Below are 15,764 nucleotides of genomic sequence, written 5' to 3' on the forward strand. Positions count from 1 at the left end.
CAGGAAAATATGGTATGGGTTAAGTATCTCCCCTTCATGTTGAAGCCTTCCAAGGTTTTTATATTACGACTATTTCCTAGTCTAGTTAATTGTCTTTTCTGCTCAATTCCAGTAGTTATTACAACCTGCAGCTTACTGTTATCCAACACATAAATTTTTGTTGTAGGTTTTATTTTTGTATCCCCAGCTCTAACAAAATGCCTTGTACATAGTAAGTGCTCAATATAACTCATGGATTTATTCATGCACCCATCTAAACATTTATTAAGTACCTACTCTCTATAAGGCATTAATTAATGAAGAAATGATTAAATGATTGTCTTATGACACAATCAAGTACACTTTTATAGGCAAAAGAAGCTAGAAATTTCAGGCCTGCAGATTTTCACGGGGTAGTTTCAAATTATAATTCAAGCTTAACGAACATTTCCTGGAACATCATCTTAGCAAGATCACAAAATATCAAGAGAAGAAAGGCAAAAAAGAAAATTATGTAACAAGTCATTAATTTTGGGGAAAAAAATCATTCAAGATAGGAACTACATATTCTCTCTTGGAAAATGAACAGGTTCTAGAGGTGGAAAATTTGATTTCTTCTGTATTCAATTCTAATGTTTAATGTTCCTGATGACCAAAAAGGTTTTTTATGTTCAAATTTCCTAATGTTTGGTTTAAGTCTACTGAGTGGGAGGATAATTAATTTACATTATTCCTCATAAGAATCCTTTGTAATATTAAAGATTGCAGCTCTCCAAAACTAGATTACTCTTTATATAGTACTAAAGGAAAGCCCCCCGCCATAGAGTACTCCTTAAAATCATGTATTTTCTTTTGTTTTCTTTTCATTTTGGGCACTTTAAAGAATTCTTTTTCTGCTTATTAATATGTTTTCAAATAACATTTTTAAACAGTTGATTTGGAAAAGTAAACATCTGAGACTTTTAAGGTTAATAACATTTTTAAATCATGGCAAAGATGGCCTTCAGCAATAACACTAAATTCTTTTTTTTTTTTAAAGATGACTTTTTTTTTAAAGATTTATTCATTTATTTTGAGAGAGTGAGAATGAGAGAGAGAGAGACAGAGACAGAGAGAGCACATGAGAGGGGGGAGGGTCAGAGGGAGAAGCAGGCTCCTCGCCGAGCAGGGAGCCCATGCGGGACTCGATCCCGGGACTCCAGGATCATGATGTGAGCCGAAGGCAGTCGCTTCTGAGCCACCCAGGCGGCCCAGCAATAACACTAAATTCTTAAGTTATTTCCTCCTTAAAGTAAGTCTTCAACAATTTGGAATGAGATGTTATTTTTCCTGTCATAGTGAAAATAAGAAACTGAAAAAATTTTGAATATATTCTTATAACATACATAGGGTACAGCCAACTTTATATTGCAATCTGAACAGCCTTCATCCTTTTTCTGTAGAGTTTATATTTTCAAAATTAAGGAAAATCAGTGTTATATTTCTGACTCTCAGGATTTGGGCCTAAAAAGATTTTAGAATTTTAGCTTTAGGGCTTAAAAGATGTTTCCCATTGAATCAGTACAATGTGACAAAATAAAACTATAGAAAATAGAACAAATGTGGTTTCCCAAAACTTACAAAGTTTTTCTTTTCTCCCCAAACTTAATAAATATTGTAACTGTCTCTCATCTTTCTTCTTAGGTGACATTTAGAAACCAAAATGCTCTAGAGTTTTTAAAAAATGAAGTAGTGCTTACATTTTCCCCCATTTCAATATCCTTTTCACCAAGACACTCAGGCAAAGCCACCTCTAAGATTTCTCTCTCCAGAAAGTTCTGCTAAATTGTCATGCTGTATTACACCATGCTGCAACATTAGGGAGGCATGGCTCTCCAATACTGCCCAAACTCAGTCTCAAGCAAGAATTAGTGACATTTGACTCATATGAAATGAAAGATATTTGGTGACTTATGACTTACAAAAATGGCACTTTCCTACAGTTTAAACTAATATATTTGATAGGAATCAGACAAGTGAGTCCTATCTCAAAGTACTTCCTGCTTCCCACAGAGAAAGGTATCACATCCAAGCATTTTTCAGACCTTGATGAACATGGAGTATCTTTCATTATAAATTTTAAAAATTTATTTCTCTTAGGTTTTATTACCTTTCAACTGGTAGTTTTCAGAAACTTGGCATGGGGCTAAATGTAACAGGGCTACACTTACTCCAAAGTTACTCATGATACTGAAATAAGAATTCTCTCAATTGTTCAACTAGGCACAATTCTCTAATATTGTTGGTATGCTTTGGGAAACAGTGTAAGGTATCTAGCAATTTTCGAACTCACCGTTTTTCAAATACATTTTTTAAAAAGCAAAATAACCCTAAAATAATTTTTTTGAGAGTTCTATGGGGCAAGAAGAACAAAAGAAAATCCAAAGACTACCTTATAGTAAGTAAGTTTCAAGCTTAAAAAACTGTATTTGTCAAGCAGAATAGCTAATGACTTACTTTGGATCTGGTGGTCCATCTGACAGTGGTTTCATGGACAGTTTACACAATGACCTGAATACTAGAAAGGCATCCTTTTGTAAAATGTGGGAAAACTTAGCACCAGGTGAAGGTCCTGAAGAATTTCCAGATTCCTAAACAAGTTAACATACCATGTAAATAAAGACATTTATTTTATTCAGTTCAGTAATTAATGGAGAGGGTTCTGTTGGAAGAGAAACCTGATGGGGAAGTGCCATACTGTTTCTCTTTAATCTGACATACCACCTTCCTTCCCAGCAATAAATTAATACCTTAAAAAATAAATTCTTTTTTTTAAATAAAGATTTTTATTTATTTAACAGAGGGAGAAAGAGAGAGAGAGCACAAACAGGGGAGTGGCAGAGGGAGAGGGAGGAGCAGACTCCCCGCTGAGCAGGGAGCCCGATGCAGGGCTTGATCCCAAGACCCCAGGATCATCACCTGAGCCGAAGGCAGAAGCGCAACTGACTGCGCCACCCAGGCACCCCAAAAAATAAATTCTTTAAAAATATTCTCTCTTTGCCACCAAAAAAACTCTGGAAATTTATCCAGTTCATATCATTACTAACAAAATTGAGCACATCATGCCCTGACAAGATATCTCATCCATGGCCTAAACCATGCTTTCCCCTACCTGTCATTGGGTGTTTTATGTTTTTGTTCTATTTGATATTTTATCTACTCTGTGCAGAGAGACATAAAACAACAGAAATTGTCAAGGCAATGTTTAAAAGTTGTTAACTGATGAAAGTCAACAAAGCCAAGAAAGCTGAATCTTATACATAGGGCAATGATTTAGGGTAGGACTCCCTTATCTAAAATAAGAACACACTAAATATAGGGTAGGGAGGATGAGGAGAACCTGTCACTACCATGGTATAGATTTCATTGTAGCCGTGAATGAAAGTAAGATGAAGTTCCCTAGATTTCTAAAAGTTCGTTTTCATCAAATGATACTAGAATTGTCCTGTGAATATATGATAAAAATAGAATTCTCTGGAAGAAGTCATAAAAAATTTAATAATGATTATCAGAAAATGATAATTGTCCCTCAAAGCACTTACTCCATTTTCTGTCAATACCCAAAAGCTCTTTTAAAATGCAATTTCAATAGGGGGGAGCACAGAGAAGATGTGAATATATATGAAACAGCTTAGAGTTGGAAAGTTAACTATCAATATTCAGGGAATAAACTGCTTTGATTTATATCAATAAGAAAAACCCAAGTTTTTATTTTCCCAAATTATAATCAGCCAGCATATTTACTATATATCACTAGATATATTCACCACAAGGTGCTGGTAGCCTATAAATCTATAAGATTAACTGGATACCCCCTGCCCCCCATTTATACCTGAGTATCATTGGAAGAGACAGACAATCTGTCATCAGGTAAAGACGGTGTATATGCAACAGAAATTGGTGTTCCTGGAATTCCATTTGCTTGAATATTTTCACTGTCGCTACCATCCTCTATACTTCCAATGTTGCCATCTGCACTTGCATTTATAGTAGTCCTTTCTCCCATATCTAAAATGGTAAGAATAAAAAAACCATGCAAATATATCTGACTTAACTCAAGTGTACTGAAAAAGCATAAAGAGTATTTAAAACGCAACAGTGGCAAAAAAGCAATGTGAAACAGTATGTATTGGCACCATTTAAAGGTTAGCATACTTAGTAGTAAGTATGCATTCGGAATACATCCAAATATAATCCTTGAGTAGCTCTAGCTAGGAAACACATTCAGCTGATCAAAGGCTAACTGGTATGTGCCCAAACAGAAGCTTACTTTTGGTCTATATTATCATTTACTAAACTTGGTTCTAATGAATGCTAATGCCTTAAGATGTTAACAGAGATTCTTCAAAAAAATATCCCATTATTAAGTAAGTTAGAGATATGCTGGGAAATAGCTTTCTTTATTACATTTTTTAATTTGCTCTCTAAAGGGAGTATATAATATGCAGGGTTTCCAAAATTTATTTTACCATGAGCCCCTCTTCCTCATTTTAGAATACCTATTAATAACTCTAATAATATATTAAGACACAGATATGGAAAAAATGGCTACACCCCTGAATATTTTTCAGCATGTCACTCTGAGTAATCATACTTTTAATTAATATGAACAGAAATAAATGACTTCCATAGAACAAAGAGATAATGCAAATGATATCTGGTTTCATTAACTATTCTAGGTGTAATGTATGTTATTTAAAAAAAAGAAATACATACTTATCTGTGGCCATAACTCAGCCATCTGGCAGAAAATTGCTCATTTCATGCTACCAATTACAAGAGAACCATAAGCAAAGGAAACATACTATACTATAAGGAGCAGATTTTGGAGTATGAAAGACCTGTGTTTCAATCATGTCTCCCCATTTAACTGGATAATTTATTTCATCTTTCTTTGCATCAGTTTCTTCATCAGCAACAAAGATGATAATGTTCATGAGGAATCACCAAAACACACATACCCTACATAGGCACAATACATAAAGAACAACTAATTCTAAATCAGTGGTAGCTATTATTTTCTCTATAACTGATAACACATGCCCAATTTTTGACTAATTCAGTAATGAAAAGAGTATATCTGGTGTCCCAACTCTGAAGCTGCTTTCTGCTCTCCAAATAAGAACACCATGGATAGATTAAACTGGATGATTTCAAAGTATGTTTTACAATTAACAACTGGTACATGAAAAAGATATTCATTGATAAAATATATTTGGGAAACTCTGCATTACACAAAACAGTTTTCCTAGTGGACCTTTTGGATCTTTAACATGCTAATATTAGACATGCTTAATACTATTACAACTTTTAATATATATTTAATATGCATAATGCATATGTATTAATGTGCTAAATACTGCTACAGCTTTTAAAAGACATATTATTTATTATATATATCTTACATATATAAAAATGTTTAATATGCAAAGAGTTCTCTGGAAAAAGTCATAAAAAATTTAATAATGATTATCAGAAAATGATAATTGTCCCTCAAAGCACTTATTCCATTTTCTGTCAATACCCAGTTACATCTCCTCCCACTGCCCCTCTTCCACCTTCCCTTAACAAACAAGCAAACAAATTACCTTAGCTAAGAAGTAGGTAACTTAACATAGGCTACTTCAGTCTCCCTTGTCCCACCATAAAGTTCCCTGACATCAACAATAATCTTTCTCTTTCCTCTCATTTTAGGGGAAAAAATACTCCTTTGTACTTCTAAAGTGAACTATTCATTCACCCTCAAACCCATCTCTTCTTGCATTCATTAATATCTTCCCCCAACTCAAGTTTTTTCTTGCAACATTACACTTTCAATTTCATGTATATGACTGAATCTTCTCCAATACTTATTAACATATTCAAATCTTTTCACTGAAAAAAAAAGTCTTCCTTCAACTCTTGCTACACCTCTGCAACTGTCCATTTTTCTCCTTTTTTCACATTTCTGAGAGGAATAATCAATATTCATTGATGATACTTTCCTTCCTCCCTTCCTAGGAAATTTCTCAAGAGAACTGAAAACATTCTTCACTTTACTGCTTCCTACAAGTTAACTTAAAATTTCTCAATTTTCTCATTGTAAAAAAGGAAATAGTAACAGCACCTAAATATCCCAGTGTTTGGGGAGGATTAAGTGAATAAATTGAAGTAAAGCACATAAAATCATTTGGGATACACAAAAAGTACTTAATAGAGTTATTATTCTCTATGTCTTCTCCTCTAATTCTCCCTCTCTAATTGTCTCCTAAATATAAGTGGAGACTTCTGTTTTCAAGGTGGTAAATTGAGTCCACTAAAAATTAACTTCTCCTTTGATGAATCCCATTGAAATTACTAGGGAAAATATAAACAAGAGATAAATGTAATGTTTTTAACATTACTGCTATATTTACCAGTAAGTTTTCATAATTGTTGATCTAGTATTTTTCACTGGTATGAAAAAATTCAAGTCAATCCTGACTTAAAAAACAAAAGTAAAATCACATCCAGGCACACACACACACACACACTCATATACTTAATTTGACAGAGTATCCTCCAAAAAAACAACAGCAATTATCAAACTTACTGGTGAAATAAAACAGTAATGTTAAAAACAAAGTGAGGTTCCTTGCCATCATTAACACTATTCAATATTTTCTAGAGGTTCAAACAAATGTTCTATAACAGAAACAAAAGAACAAAAATGAGGAATAAATACTGTAAAAGAACAGACAAAATACATTATTCACCTAGAAAAACCCAAGATAACGAAATAAAGTTTTAGAAACAATATGAGTTTAGAAGGTGAATAAGTATAAGATAAATAGGGAAAAATGACAGTTTTTCTATATTCCAATTAAATTAGGAAGTGGGAGCTTTTCGTGGCCTTTGCTGAAGTGCCAGCAACCAAAATGAAGTTCAATCCCTTTGTGACTTCTGACTGGTGCGAGAACAGTAAAAGGCATTTCAGTGCACCTTCCCACATTCACAGGAAGATGATGTCTTCCCTCCTTTCCAAAAAGCTGAGACAGAAGTACAACATTCAATCCATGCCCATTCAAAAGGATGATGAAGTACAATTTGTGCGAGGATACCACAAAGGTCAGCAAATTGACAAAGTAGTCCAGGTTTACAGGAAGAAATACATCATCTACACTGAATGAGTACCACGAGACAAGGCTCATGGTACAACTGTCCATGTGGGCATTCACCCTAGCAACGTGGTCAGCACTAGACTAACACTGGACAGAGACAGCAAAAAGATCCTTGAACGTAAAGCCAAATCTCACCAAGTAGGAAAGGAAAAAGGGCGAATATAAGGCAGAAACAATTGAGAAGATGCAGGAATAAAGTAATTTTATATACAACATTAAATAAAAACTGTTAAAAAAAAGTAAGTTAGGAAGTGAGAAAAAAAGTCATCCAAAATACTATCGAAACTAAAACAAAAAACAGAAATAATTAAACAGGAATGTGCAAGAGCAAAAGGAAGAAAACAATGAAATTTTACTAAGTGACATAAAAGATCTGACTGAATGAATTTATACTTCTGGATAAGAAAGTTCAATACTTCAAATAAGATATATCTCCCCAAGTTAACTTATAAACACAATACAATTCTAATCACTAAATAAACTTTTTTTTTTAACTTAATAAACTGGTTCTAAAGTCATGTAGAAGAATACATTTAATAGACGTTTAAAAGAATTGGCAGAGGTGGGGGGACTTGCACTACAAAGATCAAAGTGTACTATAAAATTAAAATATTTTAAACAATTCAACAATGGATACAATAAATGGCTCAATGTTACTGTACAGAAAACTCAAGCAGAATCACATAGGATAAAACTGGCATTTCAAATTAATTGGGAAAGGAGGATTCAATATAACCATTTCAGATGAATTAAAGATCTAAATTCAAAAAATAAGAAGTATCAGAAAAGTGTACGGCAGAATATTTCTGTAATTTTAGGGTGGTAAAATCCATTCTAAGCAAGGCAAAAACAGATTTCATGAAAAAAAGGACAATATTTATTACATTTTCTACGTGTGGTCAAATATCTGCTCAGAACAATAACATACGCAAAGGCTAAACAAAATGAAAGCAAAACAAAGACTAGAAAAAAATATTTACAATACACTGAATAAGGGCTAATTTCTTGATGTGAATAAACCATAAAAGAAGAACAAAAAAACCCAAAAAAGGAAAAACAGGCAAGTCATGAATAGGCAATTCAGAAAAGTATAACCAAGAAACTGCCAATATTTACCTACAAAAATAATGACTACTCCCTGCAAGTCATCAAAGAAACACAAATTACAACAGTAAGATATAATCTATCTAGTAAAGTGATATTAAACAAAGATTATATAAATTTAAATGCCCATATGCCTTGATCAAAGTATTTTTTTAAAGTATTCCTTTTTTATAAATTTATTCTAAAGTGTTAAAAGATATCAATAACAAGAATGCTCCTCAGAGCAGTGTTTATAAAAAAGCAAAAACTTAGAAATAATCTAAATGTTAGCAATAGGAGATTATTTAAATAAATTATGGACCATCTATGTAATGAATTAGAAACTGACATAAAATGGGAACTACAGAATGTGAAAGAGCAGATTATAAAACAGTAAGTGTAGTAGGTTCCCATTTAGATTTTAAAATATGTATACAGGCATTCATGAACAGAATTTTTTAAAAAAAAATTTTGCAGAGCAAAAATACACCATATCAAAATTAAAAGACTTGGGCAAATAATAAACTGAGAGAAAATATTTGTAAAATATGTCACAGAACCCTAATATAAAAAGGACTTTTAAAAACTAAGGGAAAAAAAATCATGTATTAGATAAAGGGCTAGTATCCAAGATCTAAAAAGCACTTACCAAACTCAACACCCAAAGAACAAATAATCCCATCAAGAAATGGGCATAAGACACGAACAGACATTTCTCCAAAGAAGACATCCAAATGGCCAACAGACACATGAAAAAATGCTCAACATCACTTGGCATTAGGGAAATCCAAATCAAAACCTCAATAAGATACCACCTCACACCAGTCAGAATGGCTAAAATGAACAAGTCAGGAGATGACAGATGTTGGCGGGGATGCGGAGAAAGGGGAACCCTCCTACACTGTTGGTGGGAATGCAAGCTGGTGCAGCCACTCTGGAAAACAGTATGGAGGTTCCTCAAAAAGTTGAAAATAGAGCTACCCTACGACCCAGCAACTGCACTACTGGGTATTTACCCCAAAGACAGAAATGTAGTGATCCAAAGGGGGACCTGCACCCCAATGTTTATAGTCGCAATGTCCACAATAGCCAAACTATGGAAAGAGCCCAGATGTCCATTGACAGATGCATGGATAGAGAAGATGTGGTGTGTACACACACACACACACACACACACACACACACACACACACACACACACTGGAATATTACTTAGCCATCAAAAAAATGAAATCTTGCCATTTGCAACGACATGGATGGAACTAGAGGGTATTATGCTATGCAAAATAAGTCAATCAGAGAAAGACAATTATCATATGATCTCACTGATATGTGGAATTTAAGAACAAAACAGAGGATCATAGGAAAGAGAGAAAAAAATAGAACAAGACGAAACCAGAGAGGGAGACAAACCATAAGAGACTCTTAATCACAGGAAGCAAACTGAAGGTTGCTGGAGGGGCGAGGGGTGGAGGGACAGGGTTAACTGGGTGATGGACATTAAGGAGGGCACATGATGTAATGAGCATTGGGTGTTATATAAGACTGATGAATCACAGGCCTGTACCTCTGAAACCAGTAATATATGTTAAATTTAAATAAGAAAATGTTTTTAGAAAAAGGCTAAGTAGAAAGAACAAAGGGAATCTGAGAGGAGGTTAATGTATTCAATTAGTAGTAATAAAAGCAAACAAAAAGACTGTCCCTTCTTGTAATTTATAACTAATAATTGGCTCCAAGGCAAACTGGCATATGCTTTTCAAGGTGAAAGTAATACAATAAAGGAAGAAAAAATAAGACAATCATAAAACTTTATAAAGCCTACATGGTTCCTGGTAGATTGTAAAGATGGCCAGAGATTTTTCCTATCCTTGTATAAATGATCTTTTTGCCAAGTGAACTTGGCAAGGATCATCAATGGATGCTAAAACCACTAAGTGGATGGATCCTTCTATGATCTCGAAGTATCACTTTCAGATTACTCATTTCATATTTCAGTTGACCCTTGAAAAACATGGGGTAGGGGGTGCCAACCCCTCATGTAGTTGAAAAGCCGTGTAACTTCCGACTCCCCCAAAACTTGACTACCTGCTGCCCAGAAGCCTTACATAAACAGTCGTTTAACACATATTTTGTATGTTACATGTATTATATACTGTATTTTTACAGTCAAGTAAACTAAGAAAAAAATCCTAAGAAAATTATTAAAAAAGAGAAAATACATTCGCAGGACTGTATTTATGGGGGGAAAAAATCCACATATAGTGGATCCATGTAGTTTCAATCCATGTCACTCGTTGAAGGGTCAACTATAGATATAAAGGAAAAAATGCTCCCTTACAATGAAGAGACCTGGTGGTCATCCTCTTAACCAAGTGATCAAACATTATCACTAACAGGGGTAACTTGTTATGCACCAGTTAACATAACATGATGTAATAAGAAGCACCAACATTAACTATGCAGTATTCTTGCCAAATACATTTAATCTAAATCAGGAAACTGTCATATCAACTCAAAATGTGTAACATTCTACAGGACAATATCATACTTTTTAAAAAAAGGTAAATGTTATGAAAGATGGGGGAAGAGGCAAGAGGACTTGTTCTAGACTAACAAGACCAAAGAGGCAGAATCAAATGCAGCAAGTGTACTGAGATCCCATACTTCAAAAAGGAAAAAAAAAAGCATATAAAAGAGACATTTTGAGAATTTGGGAACATTTTAAAATGTAGTATTATATTAGATATTCTTGAAATAGTGTTAATTTTCTTAGGTGTGAAAATGAATGATGGTTATGTATGAGAATGCCCTTATTCTTAGAAGATATATGCTGAAGTATTTAGGAGTAAAGTATCAAGATATATATAACCAATTTTTAAAAGGCTCAGCAAAGATGAACAAAACTCACATATTTACATACGTGTGTGTGTGTGTACATCCATTTAAAGATACATAAAACATATGTACCAAAATTCTTAACAACTAGTGAATCTAGAGAAAGGGCATACAGGTTTTCATTGTACTATTCTTTGGACTTTTCTCTAGGTATGAAAATGCTCTGAGTAAAAAGTTGCAGAAAAATGAGAGAAATTTCACTTCACACTCTGAATTGGTATGTATTCGAGACTGGTAAAGTTTTTTTTTTGCAAAAGGGCCGGTTAGTAAACATTTTAGGCTTTGCAGACCATATGGTCTGTTCCAACTACTCAACTCTACTTTTGTAGTGCAAAGACAGCCACTATAGGCAAAACATAAACGAGCATGTGTTCCAAGAAAACATTATTTACAAAAATAGGCAACGGGCCAAATTTGGTTCATGGACTATAATCTGCCATCCCTTCTTATATATTATTAAACTTTTAAAAAATGCATGGACACATAATGCTCTTTCTTCCCTGATTGTAAGTTTACAGGGTTTTGGTTTGTTTTTAAATTCATACTCCCCAAGATCATGGCCTCTTCTTTAGTCTCTATACTTTCTCATTCAATGATTTTATGGCTTCAACTATTAATTTTAACAGAATGACTCCCATCTATAGCACCTGCCTTGATATCTTAGGGCAGACTTCTATATTTCTATTATGTAGTTCATAAAATTCCCACATGGATGGTACACTAAAAGGTCAAATTTAGTATGTCAAAATAAAAATTAGTACTTTTTTCCCCAAGCCAACTTCTCCAACATGATTTAATTCTACCAGTTCTAAAGCATCCACCTACCCATTTAGGCTGAGAAACTGGCAGACCACCCATGCAGAGAGGAGTTAACACAGCAGGCCTGAGACTGCCTATCCTTAGAAAGGCCTGCTTTCAAGGCTGGCCTTTGGCTGGCACCCAGGAACTTACATTTTGGGAGGGTTCCCACTATTCCCAGAACTAGTAAGAGTGCCTCACTGTGCCTAAGCCATTTGCACAAATAATGTGGTTTATGCTGAAAACCAGCTTTCCTTCTGGAAATCTGAAATTAGGGTACATGTAAGTAAAGGGAGCAGACATAACTTTGGGTACTGAGGCTAATGAGCTGCCCTGGTAGTATACTCACAATACTCACAATCTGATGTGGAGGAATTAAGAACCTCCTGTGTGACTTCACTAAGATAGGATTCCTGAAGTGTGCACCTGATTTCCTCCAGATGTTGCCTCATATGCCTTTTCTCTTTGATGATTTTGTACTGTACCTTTACATGGTAAAAATTTTAGTGGTGAGCGTTAACTATATGATGAATCCTGTCAGTCCTTCTAGTGAATCACAAAACCCTGGGGTATTTTTGGGGATCTTCAACAAACCTTGTAATTTCTCTTTCCCACCTAGGTATTTAATCAGTTGCAAAGTCTTCTTGATTTAACATTCATTATCTCACTTCTCATTCACGTTTCCCTCTCCATTTCCACTGTTTCTGTCCTATTGAGGATTCCATTACTGCACTGGTCTCCTACTGAACTTTCTACTTTCCCACTTAGTTTCTTAAAACATAATTCTAATCATTCTATCTCTTAGTTTAAAGATCCTTAATGGTAACTCATTTTACGATGGAATGAAGTCTAAAATCTTAAACCTTTAATTAGTAAGTTTGCTCAAGATTTCTTTAGCCGTAGTTTCTATTATATGATATCACATACTTTACTTTATACTTCAGCCAAACCACCACCTGCCAATTCCCAGGTGGTTAGTTTGGCTGAAGTCCTCTCCTCTATACTTGAGCCAATAGAGCTTCCAATACATCAAATACCACTCCCCATACCTGTGTGAATCCATATAGTCTAAGTTCAAGTGTCATCTCCTACATGAAGCCCTTTTGGATCATTTTAGCTGGAAATAATCACTTTTTTCCTGAATTTTAATAGGATGTTAGCTGTTTCTTTGTAATGGCACTTATCACTTTATACCTTGTTATTAGTCTTACATACATACTTTCCAGAACCCCCTTCTTCCAGAGCATGGTCTATCTTGGATTAACTTTTGTATCCTCCTACAGTGCCACACAACTGTACGCACTTCCTTAGTATTTGCTGAATGAAAAGATGAGAAAACGAGAAGGCAATCAGATGAATGCCTGGTTCTAGTGTTGCATTAAAGGAGAAAATATATTCTTAGAAATGATGTTGTAAGTGGGAGTTAGGTATTGCTGGAACAGTATTATTCTCATTCAAGAGCCAAACTGTACATTTAATCATACATCTAGAAGTATATGTAACAAGGTACTATGCTTAGTCCTGTGCAAGATACCACGAATTAAATAAACTTCAGTGGATTGGTCTCAAATCTAATCCTCTCTATAAATAATATTATTTATGGAAAATGTGAGTTAAATTCCTAACAAACTTTAAGACATCTTTATAAGACAATCCATAAGATAGAAACTGGCCCTATATCAACTATACATTGGTTGTGATAATAAAGGTATAAGAAAGCATGATTTTTCAAAAAACGATATGCATACTCAAAACCAAATCAATTTCAATTATTTTCTAGTTTATAAAGTTTAGAACATTTAGGAGGATAAAGAATATATCTCTGCCACCAAACACAAAAACAAAAACATGAAATGGCATCAACTTTCTTTTAGTGCGGTAGGGGAATAATGGGTTTTTATAAAAGATTATAACTGAACCTGGAGAAAAAAGGGAGTAACTCTTCTATAACTAAAGATGTTTAAATATTTTTTCCTATACACACACTCTAAGCTGAGAAAGCTTGTATTTTTGCCCCAAAACATTATATAAATAACCTCCATAGTGGGATGAAATATCAAAGAGAGAAAACTAATTTTGAGTGAAATACACTACCTCCAACAACGATGTTCACCATTTCTTCTACAATGCTCTGTACAATGTCTTGTGGCTTTTCCTCACAGTCATGGTTTTCTCCATCATATAATATGTCATTTTTAGATAACGCTTTAAGAAAGAAAAATCCAAGAAAGCATTATTTTAATTTTTTTGGAAACTTTACTAAATATTTAAAATTTAAAAACTTTCCTTAAAACCTAAGAATAAAAGAAAACATAATAGATACATGAAACTAGAAGAGATTACAAGTTAAACCTTCACAATTCATAACTAAACCAAATTTAAAATATTTTATAAATTCAAGTCAATTTAAAAAATGATTTACCTGACAAACTATTAAATGATGATTCAACATAAGTAAATTTTCTAGATTATTCCTTTAGCAGCCAAACATTTTAAAATATTTTTTTTAAAATTTTATGTTATGTTAATCACCATACATTACAACAGTTTTTGATGTTAAAGTATTTTGAATGAAACATATCTAACACATTTGACACTCTAAGTATATGTTAAATGTAATTAGAGCCTACATTGATTAATTCAGTTCATCAATAATAACAAGCTCATTGTTGTGCCTTAATATTTTTGAGGTCCTTGAAGAAGAGACATAGGCTATCTGGGAGTCCACCAATGCTTTCCATCCCTTCTCTACTATTTCTTCCCCCCAAAGAATCTATATATCCAATGTAAAACTAAATTTAATAAGTAAAAAAGAATTCATCCCCCAATTTAACAATCAAAAACAGATTGAAAAGCCCATCAGTACTTCTGAACAACCTGAGAGAAACTGATAAAACTTGACATTCCAGAGTTAGCTTGCAGATAAAAATAGGATTTCCATCGGATTTTTTGAAATGCTGCAAATATCTCAGGAAGGCTCAATTAGCACTTTGGGATGCTTTGGGATCCAGGACCCTACTCCAAATGGCATCAGAGAGCATACTGGTTGATAGTGCTAACAAGCCCATCCCCACTCACACTACTATAAAGGACCACTACTTATGATTCTGGCTTCCAAGAGCCTGTCCTCCCTATTGTTCACTGCTACTAATTTATGTTTGCTACATTCTATAAAACACTGAATGCCACAAGAGGAAATCTGATAAATGAGCATACCAAATTGATAAACTTACTTTATAAAAAATTCAAATATAATAACACTTAAATTTTTAGTGGAGTAAAAACATGTAAATACTTTGACAAGATAATTTTTCCACCAGTCTTAACTTTGTATTTTTTTAAGGTTTTATTTTTTAAGTAATCTCTACACCCAACGTGGGGGCTTGAACTCACAACCCCAATATCAAGAGTCACACACTCCACTGACTGAGCCAGCCAGGTGCCCCGAAACTTTGTATTTCTGTGTTCTAGTTGGCTAAAATTAGCTATCTAGAGTCTGAAAGTTAGTTTCAACAAAACTAAATACACACAGTCACTAATATGTGTATAAAATAACTAGTAAATCAAGAGTCAATTCTCACACAAATTATCTAACAGAAATAGATTAGAGTAACAATAATATTTATTACACATAGGAAATCATTAGAAGTTAACCACTATGTCCAAAGTCATATAACTAATTAGTGATAAAGATGTGATTCAAAGCATATAATCTAACTCCAGAGCACTCTTAACCAATGCTTCTCAGGGTAGAATTTTCATTTTTATCAGCTGTTGGGAGAAAACACCTATAGGGCCAAAATAATCATTACTATGCCACAGTGAATT

The 15,764-nt window shown here is 33.8% G+C and overlaps 1 protein-coding gene and 1 pseudogene across 2 annotated transcripts in view; one reads left to right on the forward strand and one right to left on the reverse strand.

Moving 5' to 3' along the window:
* The window catches only part of ARFGEF1 (ARF guanine nucleotide exchange factor 1), a 145,294-nt gene that overhangs the window by 68,246 nt on the left and 61,284 nt on the right, over positions 1-15,764 (reverse strand). For both annotated transcript variants that reach the window (XM_073892849.1, XM_025870687.2), the window contains exons 7-9: positions 14,031-14,141; positions 3,851-4,026; positions 2,476-2,609 (exon numbers count right to left, since the gene is read on the reverse strand). In XM_073892849.1, the coding sequence (XP_073748950.1) occupies positions 2,476-2,609; positions 3,851-4,026; positions 14,031-14,141 (421 nt within the window). The remainder of the gene's footprint in view (positions 1-2,475; positions 2,610-3,850; positions 4,027-14,030; positions 14,142-15,764) is intronic.
* LOC112823142 (large ribosomal subunit protein uL24 pseudogene) lies at positions 6,915-7,353 on the forward strand (annotated as a pseudogene).

Source organism: Callorhinus ursinus, unplaced genomic scaffold, assembly GCF_003265705.2.
Source record: "Callorhinus ursinus isolate GAN/ISIS: 27379988/994484 unplaced genomic scaffold, GSC_fseal_2.0 scaffold5, whole genome shotgun sequence".
Classification (NCBI taxonomy): Eukaryota; Metazoa; Chordata; class Mammalia; order Carnivora; family Otariidae; genus Callorhinus; species Callorhinus ursinus.